This window comes from Theropithecus gelada, chromosome X (genome assembly GCF_003255815.1).
Source record: "Theropithecus gelada isolate Dixy chromosome X, Tgel_1.0, whole genome shotgun sequence".
Lineage (NCBI taxonomy): Eukaryota > Metazoa > Chordata > Mammalia > Primates > Cercopithecidae > Theropithecus > Theropithecus gelada.
In genome coordinates, this window is record NC_037689.1 from 67,509,144 (window position 1) to 67,533,140 (window position 23,997).

General features: G+C 36.4%; 1 protein-coding gene across 2 annotated transcripts in view; it reads right to left on the bottom strand.

The window, feature by feature from the left end:
• The window catches only part of DACH2 (dachshund family transcription factor 2), a 670,017-nt gene that overhangs the window by 292,928 nt on the left and 353,092 nt on the right, over nucleotides 1-23,997 (bottom strand). For both annotated transcript variants that reach the window (XM_025372281.1, XM_025372280.1), the window contains one exon: nucleotides 22,009-22,121. In XM_025372281.1, the coding sequence (XP_025228066.1) occupies nucleotides 22,009-22,121 (113 nt within the window). The remainder of the gene's footprint in view (nucleotides 1-22,008; nucleotides 22,122-23,997) is intronic.

Consider the following 23,997-nt stretch of genomic DNA (forward strand, 5'->3'; position numbering starts at 1 on the left):
TTTGGCGGGCAGGGGTGGGGTTCACAAGGTGCTCAGTGGGGGAGTTTCTGAGCCAGGAGAAGGAATTTCACAAGGTAATGTCATCAGTTAAGGCAGGAACCGGCCATTTTCACTTCTTTTGTGATTCTTCAGTTGTTTCAAGGCATCTGGATGTATGCCTGCAGGCTTGGGCTCAGAGGCGTGACAGATCATCCTTGTTATAAAATGGCAAAGAATGTGGCTGAATTGTTCCATGCCAAAAGACTTTGTGGAAGGTAAAATTTAAGAGCAATGAACTAGAATATCTAGTGAAAAAAATAACTAAGAAGCAAAGCATTCAGGTTGCTGTGTGGCTTCTTTTAACTGATTATAGTAAAATTTGAGAAGGAAGAAGTGATTTAAAGATGGAATTTATAATTAAAAGGAAACGATTTATGGATTAGAAGGATTTTTAGTCTGGCCGTGTGTTAGAGAATGAAAGCATTTTCAGGGGAGGAAAACAAGGATGTGGCCCCGAAAATGTTTGCGAATATTAGTATAAATAGAAGAAAGTCAGAGGTTATTCATCAGCACAATGGGAGAATGACCCCAAAAGCACTTTAGAAATTACTGGTGCTGTCCTACCCATCACAGGCCCAGAGGAAGAAGACCTGGAGGAAGGAAATATGTCAAGAGAGTCCTGGGGCATGCTTGGGACTTTGGGAATCCCTGCTTAGGGTCACCTCAAGTCTCTACTAATCACATTCTAATGCAACACTCTTAAGCCAGGCAGCCATAGTTCAAGTGGGTCTGAGGGTGGCTTGCTTTGCCACTCTGGACAGTACAAACTATCAACATTGGCAGCTTACATATGGTGCCAATTCTGCAATTATACAGAATGCAAAGAATGTGGGGCATAGCTTTCTCCACCCAGATTTCAAAGGATGTCTCCAATATCTTGAGAACTCAGGCAGAGACTTTTCATAGTGGTGAAACCATGACAGAGAGCTTCCACTAAAGCAATGCCCAGCAGAACTGTGGAAGTGAGGCCATCCACAAGACCCTAGAATTGTGAGTCAATACATTTCTGTTCATTATATAAACCAAAAGGTATCTGAGACAAGTCTAAATTTGTTTAGAAGTTTCTTTTGCCAAGATTAAGGACAATGGCTTCTGTCACAGTCTCAGGTGGTCCTGAGAACATGCACTCAAGGTAGTTGGGTTACAGCATTGTTTTTTACATTTTAGGGAGAGAGATGTTACAGGAAATACATAAATTAATACATATAAGGTTTACATTGGTTTGGTTCAGAAAGGTGGGACATCTGGAAGTGGGGGAATTCCAGGTCATTGAAGGATTCAAAGATTTCCTGATTGACAGTTCATTGAAAGGGTTGAGCTCCACCTGAAGAGTTGAACTCAGCTTGATTCAAGATAAAGGGGGTTGTAGAAGCCAAGGTTTTTATCATGTAGATGAAGCCTCCAAGTATTAGGCTCCAGAGAAAATAGATGGTAGATGTCCTCTTGTCAGACTCTCTTGAAAAGACATAGTAACAGAAGGAGATTCTCTACAGAGAGCAAATTTCCCCCATAAGAGGCAGCTTTTCAGGGCCATTTCAAAATATGCCAAACAAATATATTTTGAGATAAAATACTTTTATTTCCTTCAGGGAATGTACATGTCATGTTGAGAGGAGGTGCCAGCTGAGCTTCCTGGGTCCAGTAGGGGCTCAGAAAGCTGTGAAACTCACTCATTTCCTCCATTAGGACTTACTTTGGTCCTGTATGAATAATATTGAAGATATATGCTTAAAATATTCCTAACATCAGAATTTGTGCATGTGTTTTCTTCCCCAAGAAAGCTATAAACAGCAAAAATTTTGCTGTAAGCCTCCCTGTGTCCTCTCTCCCTCTCTCCCTTCCCCTTCCCCTGAAACTAAAAGGAATATTAAAAGCCCATTTTTCTGTGACCAGCAGACTTTATCTATGCTCCCAGTTCCAATTTCTTATAAACATAATTTATAAAATCCTGTGAGATCCTGTCTCCTTTGCAACGCCGCTGCAACGTCATAAAGTAGATAAAACTTAAGTTGCAATTCCGGTTTTCCTCAAGATCTGAGCCATGTTAATTGTCTTTGTTTGTCACTCTGGTAACATCTTCCTGCCGCAGCTATTTCCCTCCTTAAAGAGTTTAAAAGGTGATTGAAAAATCTAACACTGATTACCCGCTTGGGACCCTTTCCATGCTGTGGAAGCTTTGTACTGTCACTCTGCTCAACAAAACCTACAGCTTTTTTTCTCTCGGTCTGATCTGTGTCTCTCTCTCGCCATGGGCCGCCACCACACCAATTCTTTGGCGTGGCTAAGGTAAGAAACTTTGGTGTTACAATGTGATGCTATACAGGAGTCAGGTTGGAAGATGGTGTCTTATTGCTACAGTCTGTTTTGTCAGTCTGAAGATCTCTGTTTTAATGTTAATGTGGGTTCAATGTGTCTAAACTGCAAAGGGAAGAAAGTATAATGAGGCACATCCTGACCCCTGCTTCCCATCATGGCCTGAAATAGTTTTTCAGATTCCCTTGGGATACCCATGGCCAAGAGAGAAGTCTATTCAGTTGGCTGAGGGGCTTAGAATTTTACTTTTGGTTTATAATTATATATTACCCAGTCTCACGTATTCTGTTACAGCAGCACAAAACGAACTAAGACATTCTCTCAATCTGGAGGACCAGTTCTTTGAAGGCAAGGATCATATCACATACAATTTTGAACTCTCATTTTCAGGCACATAACAGACAGTGACTAAATACTAAATGGATGGGTTGAATGAACAAGACATTGTACAAATGAAATTATGACTTTCACCCCATCTGCCCAAAAAACATAAAATTGAACAATGCTTTTCAAATAAAGTTATTCATAACTTTTAATTAAGAAACATCAATATATTGGCTGTCCTTTCTATCTCCTTGCTTATTCTAAAATAATGCGCATGATATAAAAATTATAAATTTGCTCATTGTAAGCAGATATCTAGATAACTTTGTTTTAAATTTAGTTGATGATCAATGCAAATTTGGTAAGATAAATTAAAATCTAAAGACTATTTTGAAAAAATATAAATTTAATTTAATCTATCATGTGATTATTAAATTCCTTGAAAGTCCATTTAAAAGGGATAAATTGAAGTGAACAGCAAATGGGACACAGGAGAAAACTGAGAGAGTATAAAATCCTAAAGTAAAAAGACATACAATAATAAAACCAAAAGCATACAAGCATGAAATCCATAAAGGAAAATAAACAATTAGGAAAGAGAAAGCATTTTAGTAAAGTTACAGAGCTAAATGAAAGAGAATATTAGGTCATTCAGCAATAGAAAGGGAGAAGGATATATCTGAGTCTAGAAAGAAAGCCAAGTACAGTCTAATGCATGATTTAGCTCAAGCTAAGTATGATCTGATCAGTAGTGCTAAATTTCAGACTGTTGAGTTTTCTGTGCATTGAGGTTTTTATTTAAGTAATATTACAGATATTAACAGAAGAAAATACATAACGACCCTTTCAAATAATTTGCCAATTTCTTACCTATGTGTCTGTCATTAGATCACCCAACAGAAGTGATACAATTCAGGAATAATTTTTCAGCGTTCTAGTCTGTGAATAGAAGTAGTTCATACAACCTATCTTTCATTCTGTGTAGACAAATACAAATGGCCAATTAACTTCTTCTGTCCCTTCCTATAACTCCATAACACTGTCAGCATATTATGATAAGGCTTCAACTTGGGGCACTTTACCTCCCACCGTCTTTGGTTTTGATTGGCCTTATAGCTGCTCTCCCTAACTTCGTCATGGAATACTGCAAAGACAAGTGACCGACGTTTCAAATTAACAAATTAAAATAGGAAGCAATCAGGCTATAGGGAATTTGCTAGTAAATTAATAAACATTCCAGAGCACTTTTAGCAGCTTCAAGTTATCAGTCCAATTTTCTGAGTAGCAGAGTATGTGCAGTAACTCCTAGGAGTCTAAGAAGGTTAGCAGTGCCTTTTTCAGATAAACAAATTAAAAGAGATGACTTCATATAAATTCTTGGTTTTGGATACATGTGACAAGCCACAAATATCACATGAGAGATCACTGGCTTTATCTGGCCTCCTTGATCCTACCATTCTGGAATTAAAAAAAAAAAAATGGCATAGAAGTAGTGGCACCAAAGAACTTGTAAGAGTAGAAAATGAAGCTGCTGGTCAATAATCATTGGTTAAATTATTTTGTAGAAAGAAGTTGGTACTCCTAATAAATTGGGGGAAATTGTCTCACTATTCAAGTATTTTATTTTTACTTTAATGAGAATAAAAATTATTGTATGCAATTAATGCTCTGCTGTACTAACTCAGAAGTTCTTATGTCAAAAGATAATATGATTTGATAATAAGTTTTTGTTTACCTTCATAAATCATACAAAACAGAGGGAAGAACATGCAAAAAGCCATGGAAGTGTGAAAGAGTATGAGATATATGAAGAACAGGGAGAAGTTTATTTAGGCTATAGAGTATGCTGTATTTAAAGAAGTTGTCGGAGATGATAATAGAAAGCTACAATAAAGATCAGAAAAAAACTTTTTCTAGGTTAAGGAATATTAACTTTACTTTCAATGAAAGGGCATAGAAGAGTTTCAAGCAAGTGACAGATAATTAATAAAAATAAATGTAAAATAATTTGGGGAGTCAGAGACCAGCCTTGGCAACACAGTGAGACTAAACTTCTACAAACCAACACAAAAAAATGTAGCCATGCATGATGTCATATTCCCATAGTCCTAGCTAATTTGGAGGCTGAGGCAGGAGAATCTAGTAGTTCAAGGCTGCAGTGAGCTATGACTATGCGATTGCCTTGCAGCCTGAGCAACAGAGTGAGAGTCTGTCTTTAAAAATAAATAAATAAATAAATAAATAAATAAAACAATGTAAGTTATTTAAAAATTGTCCATTGCTAGTCAAATGAACTAAAAGGTAAGCAAATTATGGTTTTCGTTAGCATTTCCAAAGAAACAAACAGAAGCAGAGAACTTTATTTTACTTATTTCTTTTAAACAATGTTATGCATTTCTAAAACATTGTTTTAGAAATGAACAATGTATGGTTCTATCTCAAATAGGACACTCAAAAAGGATATTTTGGAAATTGAGATCATAAACTTCAACAGATGTCACCTTCAGCAAGAAATGAGCTTATTATGAATATACCTAAGGTTATGTAAATCACTCTCTATAAATTTATTATCTCAATAAGTATCTCCAACAGAACTTGAACTAGAATGTTAGTTCATTTTCACACTGCTATAAATAACTGCTTGAGACTGGATAATTTTAAAGAAAAGGGGTTTAATTGACTTACAGCTCTGCATGGCTGAGGAGGCCTCAGGAAACACAGTCATGGCAGAAGGTGAAGGAGAAGCAAGGCACATATTACATGGTGGCAAAAGAGAGAGCGCAAGAGAGAGAGAGAGAGGTATACTTTAAAACCATCAGCTCCTGTGAAAACTCACTTGCTATCACAAGAACAGCAAGGAAGAAATCTGTCCCCATGATCCAATCATCTCCCACCAGGACACTTCTCTGGCACATGGGGATTTCAATTCAAGACAACACTTTGCTGGAGACACAGAGCCAAACTATATAATTCTTCCCCAGGCCCTGCCCAAATCTCATGACATTTTCTCATTGTAAAACCAATCATGCCTTCCCAACAGTACCCCAAAGTCTTAACTCATTCCAGCATTAATTCTAAAGTCCAAGTCCAAAGTCTCATCTCAGACAAGGCAAGTCCCTTTCACCTATAAGTCTGTAAAATCAAAACAATTTAGTTACTTCCAAGATACAATGGGGGAACAGGCATGGCTTAAATGTTCCCACTCCAAATTGGAGAAATTGCCTGAAAGAAAGGGGCCACAGGCCCCATGCCAGTCCAAAATTCAGCAGGGCAGTCATTATATTCTAACGTTCTAAAATATTCTCCTTTGACTCCATGTCTTACATCCAGGGCATGCTGATGGGGTGGGCTCCCAAGAACTTGGGTAGCTCTGCCAGTGGCTCAGCAGGGTACAGCCTGATTAGTTGTTTTCAAGGGCTGGCATTGAGTGCCTGCGGCTTTTACAGGTTCATGGTGCAAGCTGTTGGTGGATCTACTATTCCAGGTTCTGGAGGGTGGTGGCCCTCTTCTCTCAGCTCCACTAGGCAGTGCCCCAGTGGGGATTCTGTGTGGGGGCCCAAATCCCACATTTTCCCTCTGCACTGCCCTAGTAGAGATTCTCCATGAGGGCTCTGCCCCTGCTGCAGACTTCTGCCTGGACATCTAGGCATTTCCATACATCCTCTGAAATCTAGGCAGAAGTTCCCAAACCTTAACTCTTGTCTTCTGCACACCTGTAGACCCAACACCATGTAGAAGCTGCCAACGCTTGGGGCTAGCACTCTCTGAAGCAACAACCCAAGCAGTGCCTTGGTTCCTTTTAGCCACAGTTGGAACTAGAGCAGCAGAGACACAGGGCACCAAATCCTGAGGCTGCACAGAGCAGCAGCAGGATCCTAGGCCCACCCCACAGAATAATTTTTCCCTCCTATGCCTCCAGGTCTGTGATGAGAGGGGCTGAGGTAAAGATCTCTGAAATGCCCTGGAGATGTTTTCCCCATTGTCTTGGCTATTAACACTGAGCTCCTTTTTACTTATGCAAATTTCTGCAGCCAATTTGAATTTCTCCACAGAACAAGGGTGTTTCTTTTCTACCTCATGGTCAGGCTACAGATTTTACAAATTTTATGCTCTATTTCCATTTTAGTCACAAATTAAAATTTCAGACCATCTCTTTCTTCATGCATATGAGCGCACACTTTCAGAAAAAGTCATGTCACATCTTGAATGCTTTGCTGCTTAGAAATTTCTTACACCAGATACCCTAAATAATCTCTTTTAAGTTCAAAGGTCCACAAGTTTCTAGGGCAGGGGCACATTGCTGCCAGTCTCTTTGCTAAAGCATAGCAAGAGTGACCTTTGCTCCAGTTCCCGAGAAGTTCCTCATCTCCATCTGAGACCATCTCGGCCTGGACTTCATGTCCTTATCACTATCAGCAATTTGATCACAACCATTCAACAAGTCTCTAGGAAGCTCCAAATTTTACCTCATCTTACTGTCTTCTTCTGAGCCCTCCAAATTCTTCCAAACTCTGATGCTTATCCAGTTCCATTGTTGTTTCCACATTTTCAGGTATCTTTATACCAATGCTCCACCTCACTCAGTTCCAATTTTCTGTATTAGTCTGTTTTCACACTGCTATAAAGAACTCCCTGAGACCAAGTAATTTATAAAGAAAAGAGGCTTAATTGATTCACAGTTCCACATGGATGGAGAGGCTTCAGGAAACTTACTATTATGGCAGAAGGCAAAGGAGAAGCAAGGCGCATCTTACATGGCAGGAGAGAGAGAGAGAGGGAAAGAGAGAGAGAGAGAGAGTGAGAGAGAGAGGAAGTGCCACACTTTAAAACCATCAGGTCTCATGGAAACTCACTCACTATCACCAGAACATCAAGGGAGAAATGCATCCCATGATCCAATCATCTCCTAACAGGCTCCTTCCCCAATACATGAGGATTACAGTTTGAGATGAGATTTGGGTGGGGACACAGAGCCAAACCATATGAACTATGATTGGGACAAACTTTTAAATCAGAAAATCTATCTTTCCCTCTCCCTTTCAGTCTATAAAATTTTCAAGTATTACTCCTATTTCCTTCTATGACCTTTGAGATATTATTTCATATTTTGTAAATTAGTAAATAATTTTTAATCACTTTAATCACTCAGTGCATGCCTTGAATGGGCTAATATGCTTCATATGCAAGCTTCTCTGTGCCCTTGTTCACTTTAGTTATCTTTTACAAAAAAGTCAATAGATATTCTGGTCCTAAAATATCTCAATAGAAGAATAGATAAAGAAAATGTGATTTTATATATATATATATATATTTGTGTGTGTGTGTGTGCATGTGTGTACAATGGAATCCTATTTGACAATACAGAAAAATGAAATAATGTCATTTGAAGCAACATGGATGGAAATGGAGGTCATTATGTTAAGGGAAATAAGCTAGGCACAGAAAGACAAACATCACATGTTCTCACTCATAGGAGATAGCTAAAAAAGTTGATCACATGGGGGTAAAGAGTGGAATGATAGATACCAAAGACTGGGAATGGGGTATGAGTACAGGAGTGGGTAAAGAGTGCTTGGTTAGCAGGTAGAATCATACAGTTTGGTAGAAAGAATAAGTTATAAGGCCAGGTGCAGTGGCTCACACCTATAATCCCAGCACTTTGGGAGACTGAGGCAGGAGGATCACTTGAGGCCAGGAGTTCAAGACTATCATGAACAGCTGGTCTTGAACACTGAGACCGAGTCTTTACAAAAAATTTAAAAATTTAGCCAAGTGTAGTGGGGTGTGCCTGTAGTCCTAGCTACTGCAGTGGCAAGGTGAGAAGATCACTTGAGTCCAGATATTTGAGGTTGCAGTGAGCTATGATCATGCCACTGCACCACAGCCTGTGTGACAGAGCAAGATCTTTTCTCTAAAAGCAAAAACAGAAGGAATAAGTTCTAATGTTCAATAGCAGAATAGGGTGACTATGTGACTACAGTTAACACCAATGTATTGCATTTTTCAAAGTAGCTACAAGACAGGACCTGAAATGTACCCAACACATAGAAATGATAAATACTCAGGTGATAGATATACTGAATAGCCTGACTTGGCCAGTACACATTCTACACATGTAATAATATTTCATATGTACTTCATAAATATGCACAAGTATAATATATTTTAAAAATTAAAAAAAATTATCTACAGAAACCAAATATCAGCCTGGGTCCCAATTTTTTGAAAGTATGATGCATAGTGGTTACACTCTGAAAATAAAAGAATTTACTTCTATAAATCATATATTTTTCATTAAAATACATATCAGACACTGTTTGACTTCAAACTTCAATTTTACTTTAATACTGTGGCAAAATACCACACATTTCAGACAGTTTAAGGGTAAGACCTCTTCCCATTTATTTATCCTTTTACCTAATTACTTTAATTAAGCTTAGAATTCAACTCACACTTTTACAGTGAGGTGTGATATCCTAGGAGTTTTTCCTTTGAAACTAAACATGGGTCTTTTATCTCTTGTGGCCATAGTACCCTAAGCCCAAAAAGTATGCTTTTTTCATAATGCCCTTGCCACAAATACAAGGAAAATCATTTTTCTCCTTTAGCCTTGCAGGAAGTTGCTTTTTCCTTCCAAAGGATATCTTTTTCAGCTTTAAGTGTGATCCAGATCAAAAAGCCAACTGTGTGAAAATAACAAAATCATAAATAGTATGATTCTAACTTTTAGTTTGCAAATATTTGTTTTCTACACTAGACTGACCCTAAGCAAAATTGAGAAGTAGGAAGAATTTGTTTGGGTCACCTTTCAACTTTCTCTACACTCCTCTCTCCTGCTCTTTTAGTTCCTCTTCACAACGTCAAGGTCCATGAAGCTGTAGAGAGCCAAACCACTGATCATCCTCAAATAATATGCCTTTCACCCTGGTCCTCAGTTTCCATTACTCCTAGACTATAAACCTGTACTTACACAGAAATTGATACTAATTTATACTAAGTCATGATCAAACAAAGTATGACTTACTTTAATTCAAAAATCCACTTCTAGACAGGAGACAGTATGTTGGTGAAATGTTTGAATTCAGGTGGGATATACTGTTGAAAATATATTTCTAAGACTGGACACAGTAAGGGTTGGCAATGATATGAACAACCATACATAGCTGATGGGAGTGCAAAATGACACGACTTTGGAAAACAGTTTTAAAGTTTCCTATAAACATAGACATACACTCACCATACAACCCAGCAATTCCATTTCTATTTTTAATCAAGGTAAATGAAAACATTTCCACACAAAATGTGCACATAAAGCCTTAAAGCAGTGTCATTCACAATAGCTAAAAACTGGGAAAAGAACTCCAGTGTCTGAAAGAGTGAAATGTATAAACAAATTATGTTATATTCATACCATGGAATACTTACTGCTAAGCAATAAAAATTAATGAAGTATTGACATACACAACAATTTGCACTCTCAATAAAATTATGCTAAGGGAAAGAAGTCAGACAAAAAATAGTGCATTCTCTACATAATCTCTTTATATAAAACGTTAGAAAATACAAACTAACACATATTGACAGAACACGGATCAGTGGTTACCTGGGAGGCAGACAGGGAAGAAGGGGTATAGTCATAGAAAAGTTGAGAAAATGAGTACGCTCACTATCTTGATTGTGGTGATGGTTTCATAGGTGAGCAACAGTCCAAAATTCTCAAATTGTACTTTCTATGTACAGTTTATTCCATGTCAATTATACCTCAATAAAACCTTTTTTAAAGAATGTAGTTGTTAACAAGGATCTTACTCAATCTCCTCAAACAACTATAGATAGGCAGACATCTATCAACTGATTATTAAGTTTTCACCTATTATTGGTGCTATATGAGAAAATCGCCCACCTTTCTTACTCTCAGTTCAATTTAATATTCATTGCTATCTACTATGACCCACTTCAGTTACTCTTTTCACAATTGTTTATGTAACTTCATATATCGTCAAATAAGGTTTAAGGAAGAAAGGGTCTTCTATATTATTAACAGTATAGTTCTTCTCTTTTGGTCCCTGGATTATGCAAGTAACATTACTGAGAAAGGAAACATCATTACTATTGAGAATTCAGAAAAAAATAAAATAAAATTAAGTCAGAGTGTAACTGCCCCTTTTAATGTTGTAATTTAGTCTGGGAATTCGAATTTTCATTTCTACTAATCATGTAGAAAGCATGATTTACCAACTTAGTTTGATCTAACACAGTGCTTCGAAAAGGATTTTCACCTGACACTTTCAGGTATGTATCAAAATAGTTAAGTAATAGCCCTCTGGGAAAAACAAAAAAGGGTATTAATAACATTTTTAAGCTCTACGTTTGGGCATTGTCTACCTTGACTCAGGAATGTGTATGAATGTGTTACTAAAAATTACCATTTTGAGAGCTCTCGGAATTTTCCCTACATTGAACATAAACTGAAAATTAGTTCAAAACATGATGTAGAGTTTACACATTGCCAGAAAGGGAACAAAGAAGTCACAGAAAACATTTTCACCACTACAATCACAGTACTCAATTCCTGTTCCCCAACCTTTGGTTGATTAAAATGGCAGAATAACTTCCTGTCTATCAATTTTTAAAAGGTGAGTTCTGGATGCCAAGGATACATTTTGTTACTCATTTTTGGTCACAATATGTAGGTGATACTTGTATATGCTAAATTTTATTACTCTTTAATTCTTCAATAGGAAATGATAGACATTGTATTTTGCTCTGCAGGATCCCTTGGATGATTGATAAAATGTATTTTGCTTAACAAGGATACAAAATATCTTTTGATAAACTACATGTTTTAGTGTAATGGGTTATTTTAGTACAGCCATTCACTCCATCCAATAAAATAAAGAAATAACAAGGCAGCTTATCATTTGTCAGGCATATTATACAATGGAAAGCTTTATTGTGCTATGTAAATGTCCTCTTTCTGCCCTGGAAAACAAAAGCTCGCCAGAATAAAGAGCAGACACTGAAAGAGTAACGTAAGTAGTAGGTGAAAAGTTGTGTATTTTATTTCATGTAATTTGTATATTACGGGGAAAATGTGGTTGAAGGATGGGCCCTAGAGACGGAAATGTCTTTTTATAATCCAATAGACTTGGCTTGTGACTATGTAATTTTTGTAAGAGATCTCTCATTTGGGGATGGTTTGAGGATGGACCAGATGGAAAGCAGGGCACTGTGGGATACATCATTTATCACAATGACAGTGTGTAGGCATCAGTGATCCTCTCAACACAGGGGGAAGCTAAAACTGCAAATGTGGAGCAGCATTACTGCCAGAGTAGTGGAGTTTGGCAACACTTGCATTTCTCATTAACTTAATCATATTAATTCATTAGCCATATATATCAAAGTAATTCACTCTGGAATTGTCACGAGGAACAATTTATAACTGTTACCTTTCTCTACACAAAAAGTAGGTTGCAGTCATTCAGAAGATTTTACACACTTCTTAGAAGGAAAAATTATAGCCACAATAAATAATAACAATAATCATCAACTGTTTTTATACTAGCTGTCCCACACATAAACTACTATAAGGAGCAAAAAAGAAAATTAAAGTGTTTGATTTTATTGAAGTTATATGATCAACAACAGATAAATAGATGGATTATTCCAAAGATTTCCTGTTTCTGAAACACCAAACATCTGATCTCTTACATTTAACTTAAGCAGTTCCAATATGAGCCTGAAGATTCATAACCTCAATTTTTAATATACAGGGTTTTTTTGTTTGTTTTTGTCAGAGATAGTTCAGTGTATTTGGGAAAGTATGGTGCTTATGAAAAATAAAAATCTGGCCTTATAAATTCTGGCTTAAATCTTTATTGTCTCTGAGATTTAGGGTAAGTCACTGAGCTTCTTAAAAACTCATTTTCTTCATTTGTTAATCAGAAACACTAAAAATGCTAACCTCACCAGATTGCTGAGAGGATCAAATGAGAAACAATTGGAAATAGTAATTTATAACATAGAGCTACATGCGTATACATATACACACATTAAAGATGTGAGGACGTTTTGTAAAGCACTATATAGATTATTATCACATGCCGTCATCGTCATTACCATCATCATCACCATCACCATCACCAACATCCTATAGGTTGGCTTAAATTTCTCCCCTCCACCTACAGAAATAAGCAATGGCTTCTGTCTTATGAGCCAGCCATGCAGGACAAATATTATTGGCAGAAGCCTAAAAAATTGAAGAGAGACATTTTTAAGTTAAAATAAATATACTACATATAGAATAAAGAGCACTGACAGACATATTAAAACAAAAATTTGTGTTTGGGAAACTCAGATTCAGCTAATATAATAAATGTAGTTCTAATTATTAAGCTGATATATTTAAGCTTTTTCTTTAGTAGAGAATCTGCATATGCATGTTAGTCTAAACTCTACATTAGAAATATTAGTAATTCAAATTCTGGCTCCTATTACACCAATGGTTCTTTGTGAGCACACAATAAATAAAGAAAACACAATGACATAAAAAACACCATATACTATTTATACGATATGAAGCATACTTTACAACATTGCTCATTAAAAAACCCAAAGGTAGTCTTAGGAAAAGACATGTTTTTAGACACTGTAAAATAGCTTCACTGCTTTCACTCCTCTCATCCGAGGAGCAATCCTGACTCCAACTCCACCCCTTGTCAGCAGGAAGTAGTTACAGTAGTCATCAGCTTTTTCCCATCTCCTTAGTTCACGACTCAGGATAGAGGTGTGCTAAAACTGAAAGAAGGGGATTGAAAGTGCCTTTGCAAAATGATGATAGTAAAAGAAATCTGACGTAGTTGACTCCATCTTGCTTCTAATCTCCAAGCTGTCCTTGGTCATTCCTGGGCATAGGCCAAGCTAAATTTTGGAGAAATTTAGTTTAAAATTTAACTTTGAAACCAGAATGATAATAGTCCCTCCCTCAAACTAGTCCACTCCCTGTTCTGGGGATAAAACTGCCTTGGTAAAACTAATGTAAAGCAACAAGATTGGGATTAGGGGAGGGTCCTGAGTTCCTGTATTTTAATACAGGTGTAGTTATTCTAACCCAATACTGCTCAGGAGACATGTGGCCTGAAGTCTTAAGATTTGGGACTTCCTCAATTGCTCCTGTAGATAACATCATTATAGTAGAATCTAAGGTTGGTTTTTGGAGATGTTTTTCAGCCTGACTCCACCCAGATTCATGACTTGGGATTCAACTTGTCCTGCAATTCCATCCAGAGACAGGATCAGCACATGAAAACTATTTTCAATGCCCCAATGATTTCATTCCTTAACCCATCAGCAGCACTCATTTTTTAGTCCCCTGCCCACAGAATTGTCCAAAAAAATACCCTAATCTACAAGCCTTTAGAGACTGATTTGAGTAATAACTTCATCTCCTATGTGGTTGTCTTTATGCCAATGAAACTATTTTTTACCACAAAAAAGGAAAAAAGTATTTGATTTAAGGAAACTATCAAAAAGGTTAGTTTGTTTTCTAGAATGAGGGCTTGATCTTTTTTTTTTTTTAAACTGGGAATGTCCTAGGACATCTCTTCATGACCACTTCTTAGCATCCAATCTAAGTGAGTGCAAATTTGAAATGCATCATGAAAAGAGAGAGATACTGATACCAACGATGTAATGAAGCTAATTGGCCTTATACTATGAGATTGAATTCACACTGTCAACACTAGATGTAATTCTACTTTTGATTTTGCTAATCCTGAGTTGAGTTTTGTAGGTACTATTGCTGAATTGTATCTTCATGGGCTCAGTGACCCAAAGATGTGAATGGCATCCGACATTCTTAAACAAAAAAATTTGCCATGATATAGCTAGAGTAAACAAACCAATTTAAGAATCTTTTAAGGAATGAACACTACAGAATTTTCGTCTGAAGCGCTTTATTACTTCCTTGTAAGCTGTCAGTTTAAATCTCTCTCAGGCCAAATTTCACATCTGTCTATTAGAAATGCTTCATAAGCTGAGGAAAGGGAAGCCATTATCTTTTGGGAAATTCAAAGGCACAAACAACAAATCCATCCCGTCAGTGTGATCTGGCGATATTAGCACTTCTGCAGAGATACAGAGAAGGATGTATATAATATTCCCTCTTCTTTTCTCCCTGTGTATCCCTAAATATTTTACAGAAAATACTAGAAAATGGGATACTTATATAAAAATGAGTTATCAGGGAATCAAGCTATTGATTATATGATGGAAACAGAGACAGAAATATATAAGATGAGAATATCAGTAGTTCAAATATATAAAGGCAACAAGCAGTCTAACTTCATTATTTTGGGACAGCTAGGGAAAGGTTAGGTGGAATTTGGGAAAACTCTAACTCACAAAATAAGTTTTATTTTAGTGTTATAAAGTATTCTTATATTGTTTGGTGCAGAGCCGATGTTCAATAAATAAATGTTAAATGAAAGAATGAATGCATATATAGCTCTAAAGCTATTTCAATAGTATATGTGTCTATAGTTACATAGATATAATATCTAAATGAATATCTGACAATACTATCAAGAATAGATCCTAAGGGACTTACCTTAGTGAATAAAGATGAATTAGTATTAATTAGTATGTTGATTACTTCTATAACAGATCTTACAAAAGTGATCTCAGGCACCTAAATAACCCCAAAATATTTTAACAACCCTACATTTGTGCACATATTCACATACACACACACTTATTGTTAATACATTTAATTTGCTAAATAAGATATTCTTACTAATACCAGAGACTTTGGCATATACACTGTCTGAACGCTCACAAATTCTGAACTAGTAGAGTTTAAATAAATTGGGTTTCCTTATGTAGGAAAAATATCACCAAGAGTAAAATAAATGTCTTTTAAAATAAAACAAAAATACAAATTACAGAAGAAAATAAAATCAGATAAAAATAGAAGACTTTATCTTTATAGTATGCAAATAAAGCAATATGCCACACCTAACATTATACTGCATCCTGGATGATTTACATGTCAAGTTATATAAATTAAAGGACTATTCTGCAATAAATCTAAGAATGATGCCTGAACCTTTTCTAACCCTTTTCACTGGCATTTTTTGCATGCAACTGCTGAGGAAAAAACACAAACAATTTAACTTTTCCTCCACACATTTGAATGCAGGTGAATAAGATATTGTTGGGCATCTAAAATAAATTCATGTAAATTAAGGAAGGAATTTCTGTAAGCTTTGCAGATTCCTCCACCTTCCCTTGATTATTTTTAAACTGTCTGCATCTTTGACAAATGTGCTCATGCCTTTCCTCACTCGATGTTTTGTCTAGCTCTATAATCCCATTCTAGGCACAAGCAAAGGACTAAAAATTGAGTTTTGTCTCAATGGCTCACTTGATGGTAAAGCCAAGTCACAGGAAGTAAAACAAAGCTTGAACCCAAGGAGTATGACGGTATGAGTAACTTGAAAAACATATTTCAGAATGTCATCCACGGAGACTTCCCCAAACCTGCTAGAGAGGTCAACAGTCAAATTCAGGAAATACAGAGAACTGCTACAAGATTCTACACAAGATCACCCCCAGGACACATAATCATCAGATTTTCCAAGGTCAAAATGAAAGTAAGAATGGTAAAGGTAGTTAGACAAAAAGGGAAGGTCATCTACAAAAGTAACCCTATCAGGCTAACAGCGGACCTCTTAGCTGAAACCCTATAAGCCAGAAGAAATTGGGAGCCTATATTCAACATTCTTAAAGAAAAAAATCTTCAATGAAGAATTTTATATCAGCCAAACATAGCTTCCTAAGTGAAGGAGAAATAAGATCCTTTTCAGATTAGCAAAGGTTGAATGAATTCCTTACCACCAGACCTGTCTTACAAAAGATCTTGAAAGGAGCACTAAACAAAGAGAGAGAAGACTGCTGCCAGCTAATATAAAAACATACTTAAACACACAGACCAGTGTCACTGCCAAAGCAACCACACAAACAAGCCAACATAATAGCAAGCTAATAGCACAATGACAGGATAAAATCCACACATATCAATAATAACCTTGGATGTAAATGGGCTAAATGCCCCACTTAAAAGGCACATAGTGGCAAGATGGATAAAAAGGCAAGACCTAAAGGCATGCGGTCTTCAAGAGACCCATCTCACAACTAATGACACTCACAGGCGCAAAAATAAAGGGATGGAGAAAAGTCTACCAAGCAAATGGAAAAGAGAAAAAAAGCAGGAGTTGCAACCCTAATTTCAGAAAAAAACCAGATTTCCAACCAATGAAATATTTTTAAGAAGGGGCATTACATAGTGGTAAAGTGTTCAATTCAACAAGAAGACCTGGCTATCCTAAATATATATGCATTCAACCCAGAAGCACCCAGATTCATAAAGCAAGTTCTTGGTGACCTACAAAGAGACATAGACTCCCACATACTAATAGTGAGAGACTTCAACCCTCCAATGAAAGTAATAGGCAAATCATTGAGGCAGAAAATGAACAAATATATTCAAGACCTTAATTCAACATTAGACCAACTGGGTCTGATAGAACTTTACATAACTCTCCACCCAAAAAACAAAAGAATATACATTTTTCTCACTACCACATGGCACATACTTTAAAATCAACCACATAATTGGACATAAAACAATCCTCACCAAATTTTTAAAGAAACAAAATCATACAAAACACACTCTTGGACCACAGCACAATAAAAACAGAAGTGAAGACTATGAAAATGGTTCAAAATCATGCAATTACATGGGAATTAATCAACATGCACCTGAATGACTTTTGGGTAAATAATGAAATTAAGGCAGAAATCAAAAAGTACTTTGAAAATAATGAGAACAAAGACTCAACATACCAAAATCTCTGGGACAAAGCTAAGGCAGTATGAAGAGGAAAATTCATACCGTTAAATGTAAACATAAAAATCTTAGAAAGATCTCAAATTAACGACCTAACTTCACAACTGATATAATTAGAGAAGCAGGAACAAATCAAGCCCAAGGCTAGCAGAAGAGAGGAAATAACAAAAATCAGAGATGAACTCAAGGTAATTGAGAAACAACAACAACAACAGCAGCAGCAACAAAATTCGAAAGATAAACAAATCCAGGAGGTTTTTTTTGGAAAAATTTAATAAAATATATAGGCCACTAGCTAGACTAATAAGGAAAAAACAGAGAAGATCCAAATAAATACAATTAGAGATGATGAAGGGAATGTTATTACGGACACCATAGAAATCCAAACAACCATCAGAAACTACTATGAACACCTCTACACACAAAATTTAAAAACCTACAAGAGATAGATAAATTCCTGGATATACACACCCTACAAAGACTGAGCCAGGAAGAAAATGACTCTCTTAACAGACCAATAACACACTCCAAAATTGAATCCATAATAAATAGCCTCCCAACTAAAACAAACCTGAGACCTGTTGGATTCATAGCTAAATTTTACCACATGTATAAAGAAGAGCTGGTATTATTCCTACTGAAGCTATTCCAAAAAATTAAAGAGGAGGGACTCCTCCCTAACTCATTCTGTGAGGCCATGATCACTTTGATACTAAAGCCTGGAAGAGTCACCACAAAAGAAAACTTCGGGCCAATACCCTTCATGAACATTGATGAAAAAATCCAGAACAATACACTTGCAAGTTGAATTCAGAAGCACATCAAAAAGATAAACTACCAAGATCAAGTAGGCTTCATCCTTGGGATGTGAGGTTGGTTCAACATATTCAAATCAACAGATGTGATTAATCACATAAATAGAACTAAAGACAGCAAAAGAAAACTATCAACAGAGTGAACAGACAACCTACACAATGAAAAACAAAAACAAAAACAAAAACATTTGCAAACTATGCACCTGACAAAGGTCTAGTATCCAGCATCTATAAGAAACTTGAACAAATTTATCAGAGAAAAACAACCCCATTAAAATGTGGGCAAAGTGCCAGGCACGGTGGCTCACAACCGTAATCCCAGCATTTCGGGAGGCTGAGGCGGGCAGATTACGAGGTCAGGAGATTGAGACAATCTTGGCTAACACACTGAAACCCCGTCTACACTAAAAATACAAAAAATTAGCTAGGCATGGTGGCAGGCGCTTGTAGTACCAGCTACTCAGGAGGTTGAGGCAGGAGAATGGCGTGAGCCCAGGAGGTGGAGGTTGCAGTGAGCCAAGATTGCACCACTGCACTCCAGCCTGGGCAACAGAGCAAGACTCCATCTAAAAAAAAAAAAAAAAAAAAAAAAGGCAAAGCACACTAGCAGACACTTTACAAAAGGAGACATACATGCAGCCAACAAGCATATGAAGAAAAGCTAAATATCACTAATCATTACATTTTGTGGTATCATTAGATTTTGTGATCATTTGATTTGTGGTAAATCAAAACCACAATGAAATACCATCTCTCACCAATCAGAATGGCTATTACTGAAAAGTCAAAAAACATGCTGATGAATTTGCAGAGAAAAGGGAACACTTATACATTGTTGGTGGGAGTGTAAATTAGTTCAACCATTGTCAAAAGCAGTATGGCAATTCCCCAAAGAGTTAAAAGCAGAACTACCACCCAGCAATTCTGTCACTGGGTATATATACCCTGAGGAAAACATATCCTTATATGATAAACATGCACGTGAATGCTCATTTCAGCACTATTCATGATAGCAAAGACACAGAATCAACCTAAATGCCCATCAACAACAGATTGAAAAAAGAAAATGTGGTATATATACACCTTGGAATACTATGCAGCCATAAAAAAGAGATCATGTCTTTTGTAGGAACATGGATGGAGCTGAAGACTATTATCCTTAGCAAACTAATACAGGAATAGAAAACCAAATACCACATGTTCTCACTTATAAATGGGAGCTAAATGATAAGAATTTATGAACACAAAGAAAGGAACAACAGATTCTGGGGTCTACTTGAGAAGGGGCAGGAGGAGGGAGAGGAGCAGAAAACATTACTATTGGGTAATGAGCTTAATACCTGGGTGATGAAACAACATGTACAAGCAAAAATAAATTAATTAAACTAAATAAAATTTAAAAACAGAAACTCAGTTCTGCCACTCACTTGCTTTGTGACCTTAAGCAAATAATTTAAACTCGCTGAGCCATAGATTGTTTACTTTAAAAATGAAGTCATTGTCCATAAGGCTACTATGAAGATTAAATGAAGTGTATATAAAACACTTGGCACCCATGGCTAGTACATAAAAAGAACTTAATATATTATTAGAGCTTTTCCTCAACAAATACCCTACTAATGTTTACTCAAAATGATTTAGCTTCAAGGCAATTTTAAAATCCTTTTCTTCTTTCATCTGTACATTCCCACAAAACCAGGACACAGATTTGATTATTTACGTAGTACTCTTTCTAGGCTCTAGGAATGTATTTCAGGAGGCAAGAAATAGATGGTCATTCATTGAATACCAAGATATATTTCAGATGCTGTTATCCCTTCTATCTTCATTTATATGCACAGGGCTACTCTCTTATATCAGAATTTGTTTATAAATATTTAAAGTAGAAAATTCATTATCTTCCCCCTCAAAGCCTGAGTGTCTTCCCAAGTTCTCGATCTGAGTTAATTATACCATCATCCAGCCTGTCATCCAAGCTAGACACGAATCATCCTAGACCACCACCTTAGCCTCTACATTTAATCAACTATCAAGTGTGATTAACTCTAATTACTGAAGCACTCAGAACCTTTTCTCCATTCTATTGAATTTGCCTTCAAGCCCTCAGTATTTCTCCTTTGAACAGTAGCAACTGATATTCTTTCATTTCATTACCTTCACTGCTATCTACCCTCCAGGCAACTGTTTTCAGATCATTTACTCAGTTCCTTAGCAAGGGCTCCTTTTACCTACAGAAGTTTCTTTAAGAATAAAATAAAACAAAATCATATGTGAAGGAGAACATATAAAATTCTAACTGAGGTAGAATTGTGGAGCATGGAAGTACTTCCTGACTTCTATGTCAGCCAGTAAGGAAAGTCCTGAAAGACACTCTGGAAACCACTGGTTTAAAGGGAAAAACTTAAATTGCTTAACATGGTAAATCAAAAACTGGTTTCACAAAGCTGGCCTTTCCCTCCTTTTCTATTCCAACCACATCACCTATAAGCCTTCTACCTTAAAGCTCTGCTCCAGTCTCTTCAACTTAACTACTACTCCCCATAACACGCTAGGCTTTTTCTCATCCATCTGTACTTTTCTATCTGCTTGGAATGTTCTTCCACTGATTCCCATCCGTCCAATGCTCAGCCTACAAAATACAGCTCCAATGTTTCCATCTTATTGAGTATTACCCAACTTGCCAAATTGATTTAACTGCTTCCACTTATGCGATATTATAGAACCTTGTATGTGCTTGTATTTTGGCCTCTATCACACTTTAATGCAATTATTAATTTACATTCCTTTCTCCCCAATTCTAGTATGGCAAGGACCACTACTCATATATTTTTACAATGCCTAGAAATGAGTACCCAGAACACAACAGACGCTTTATAAATGTTCATATCTTTGTATATAAAGATATCATTGTTATTAAATTCATTTTCTATGTTATAATAGCTTTCATGATTTTTAAAGATTCAATTATAGAAATGTTAAGCTTATTTTTAAATGTTTTTGTGTACTCTTATGTACTTTTTTAGAGACTCAACAAAGTTCAATGCTAATTTATGACACTGGAATTTTACTAGTTTTTCACAGTGTTCAATGAAAGACACTAAGACATCGTTCAGGACAATGGCCACCTGCACCTTCTTCTCTAATCATAAGGCTCCTATACCAAGGATGCATTTTAGGTCTACTTTTTAACCTAGAGTAATAACTTGGACAACATGCATGGATTCCCAGAACCCCTGGAAACTAAAAGAATATTACTGAGACCTAAGTATGCAGGAGTGCTGCCCCCTATGGGAGGTTTCAAGATGATGCTGTTTTGGCCAGTGCCTCCATTCCTGTCCCTAGCACAGAAACATATACACACATACAAACAATAAGGCCTTGAAAGGGATTTTCTGCAAGGATATGACAATTTTTAAAATCACATCCATTTGATTTGTCGCTCAAGTAACAAAACTTGTTTTCATGAACACTTTAAAAATTCAATAATGTAACCTCTAATAGAACTTCAAAAGCTCTGAAGGACAAGGCAGTTAGATCAATATTGGTTTATTTCAAATGCTGGGCAGTACGAAGAGACATGGCTGATCATCAGATGGATTTTATTACCTGTCGGAGTGATAAGTCCTGGCGATAAGAGGCCTGGGACTGCATGGGGTAGAAGGCGGGCATTTTCCTGCAACACTCCCAAAGAACGCTTAGGGGGCCTGCCAGGTCTTGAACTGTTGAAAAACAGACAAATATAGATAAGGTTAAAAATGTACTCTTTTTGAGAATACCATCACTTGCAGCATTTACCTTTTAAATCTTGTTTAATTGCCAAAAGTTATAGAATTTTACATTAAAGACTATTTTCGTGGATTACTAAGAGACCTATTCTTTACTTTCCACTAAATTCCCCACTATTGTTATGGCAAACATCAGTGCCATAAGGCATCAATTTTAGTTTAGATTCCATTTACAGGCCAGCACTTTGCAACACAGCTTACCTGTTGTGTGAGAAACCCTGAGTTACCCCTGCTTTTAAAGCTACACTTGATCTGAAGTATTAATAAATGCTTCTCAGATCTGAGATAGTGACTCACAGAATTAAGATTACATAGAATGTGAAGTGATTAAGTCTCTGCCCAGCATGCCAGAGGTGAATGGTAAAGAGCTGAGAGATGCAGAATAAAAGCTGATGTTTATTAGCATTTCCACAGCTGCTGGGAGCCCATGAGGAAAAAAGGGTTACCACCCTCAGTAGGTTTTGTTTTCCTATGTAGTTTTTAAACCAAGCTGTATAACAAGCAGTTCTCTCTCTCTTGGAGTGGCTACACTAACAAAACCTGCCACCTTTGCAATCTAGGCTGTCTTTTCTCTTGGATTGATTGGTGTTTTTAACTAATGAGTTGATGATAAACTTATAACATTAACCTAACCCATTGCATTTGTACATTCTTCACCCATGAACAGTTCAGAAACTGTAATTGCAAATGCTAATTCATAACATAATGAAATAAACAGTCAGTATCTGTTGCCTCCATCTTGTACCATAATAGAGTTAGGGTACTGAAAATATCATTTTAAAGCTGTCACTACATGAAGAGACTTGTAAGTCATAGAACATTAGGATCAAGTTATTCTCGAGTCACCCAATATATTTCAAATATTACTTTCTAATGTTGCCTAAGATATTGCTGTTGCCTTTTAGTAGAAATGCAGTTTACAAAGCTGAATGATACAAGTTTTGACAAAATACTACAAAATACTATATTAAATAACTTCAGCAGCAAAAATGTAGGAGGTTCAGATAGAGAACATACCCCAAAATGACTTTTGGTTTACAAAGAAATTTAAGTTCAACCTCACTCTATCAACTTTGCAATAGCAAAATGCTCCATCAATGTAAGACAAACTCTGCTTTTAAATGAAAAACAACTTCTAGCAACCTTACACGGAGGTATCATTACCCAGTTCATTTTTCATACACTGTGCTAGTGTTATTTTCTTCCATTGTACATCAATATTATATATCAATCTAGCACAAAAGATTCTGCTTTTCTCATTTAATGTTTCAATTTTATAAATGGACTCTCCTCTGCTTCTTTCTACTTGATTCTGGGCCATAATTTATTTTCTTTAATTCAGTTTTTTAACGTGTTTACCTTTGCCCTATTTTATGGCTTTCTGACTCTTTTAAGGAATGCTGAAAGCAGAAATATCCTATGTATTTCAAATGTCCTAAAGGATCCCAATATCACTGAAAAATGTTCATCGGAGTATATCCAAGCATCAGAGAAAGGCACATTATGTTATTGAATAAACATCAAATTTATACTTTCTAAATACTTTTTTGTTTCCTTCTATTTGTCAGAACTCAAGCCTACTAACTTTATTTAAACACACCTGATTATTCTTTGTATTTTTCCGCTGTAAACATCTCAGTGCTATCTCATTCTCATGAACAGTTTCAGACAGGCTGCCTCCAGAACTAAGCAGCCTGATGCTCCCTCTACTTCCACGTCATGAGTCATATGACTGCCACCAGTTAACAGTACACTTTGAAAGCCGTAAGGTTTAACTAGTTCTGTTCCAAATTTCTGGGTCAATTCTCTC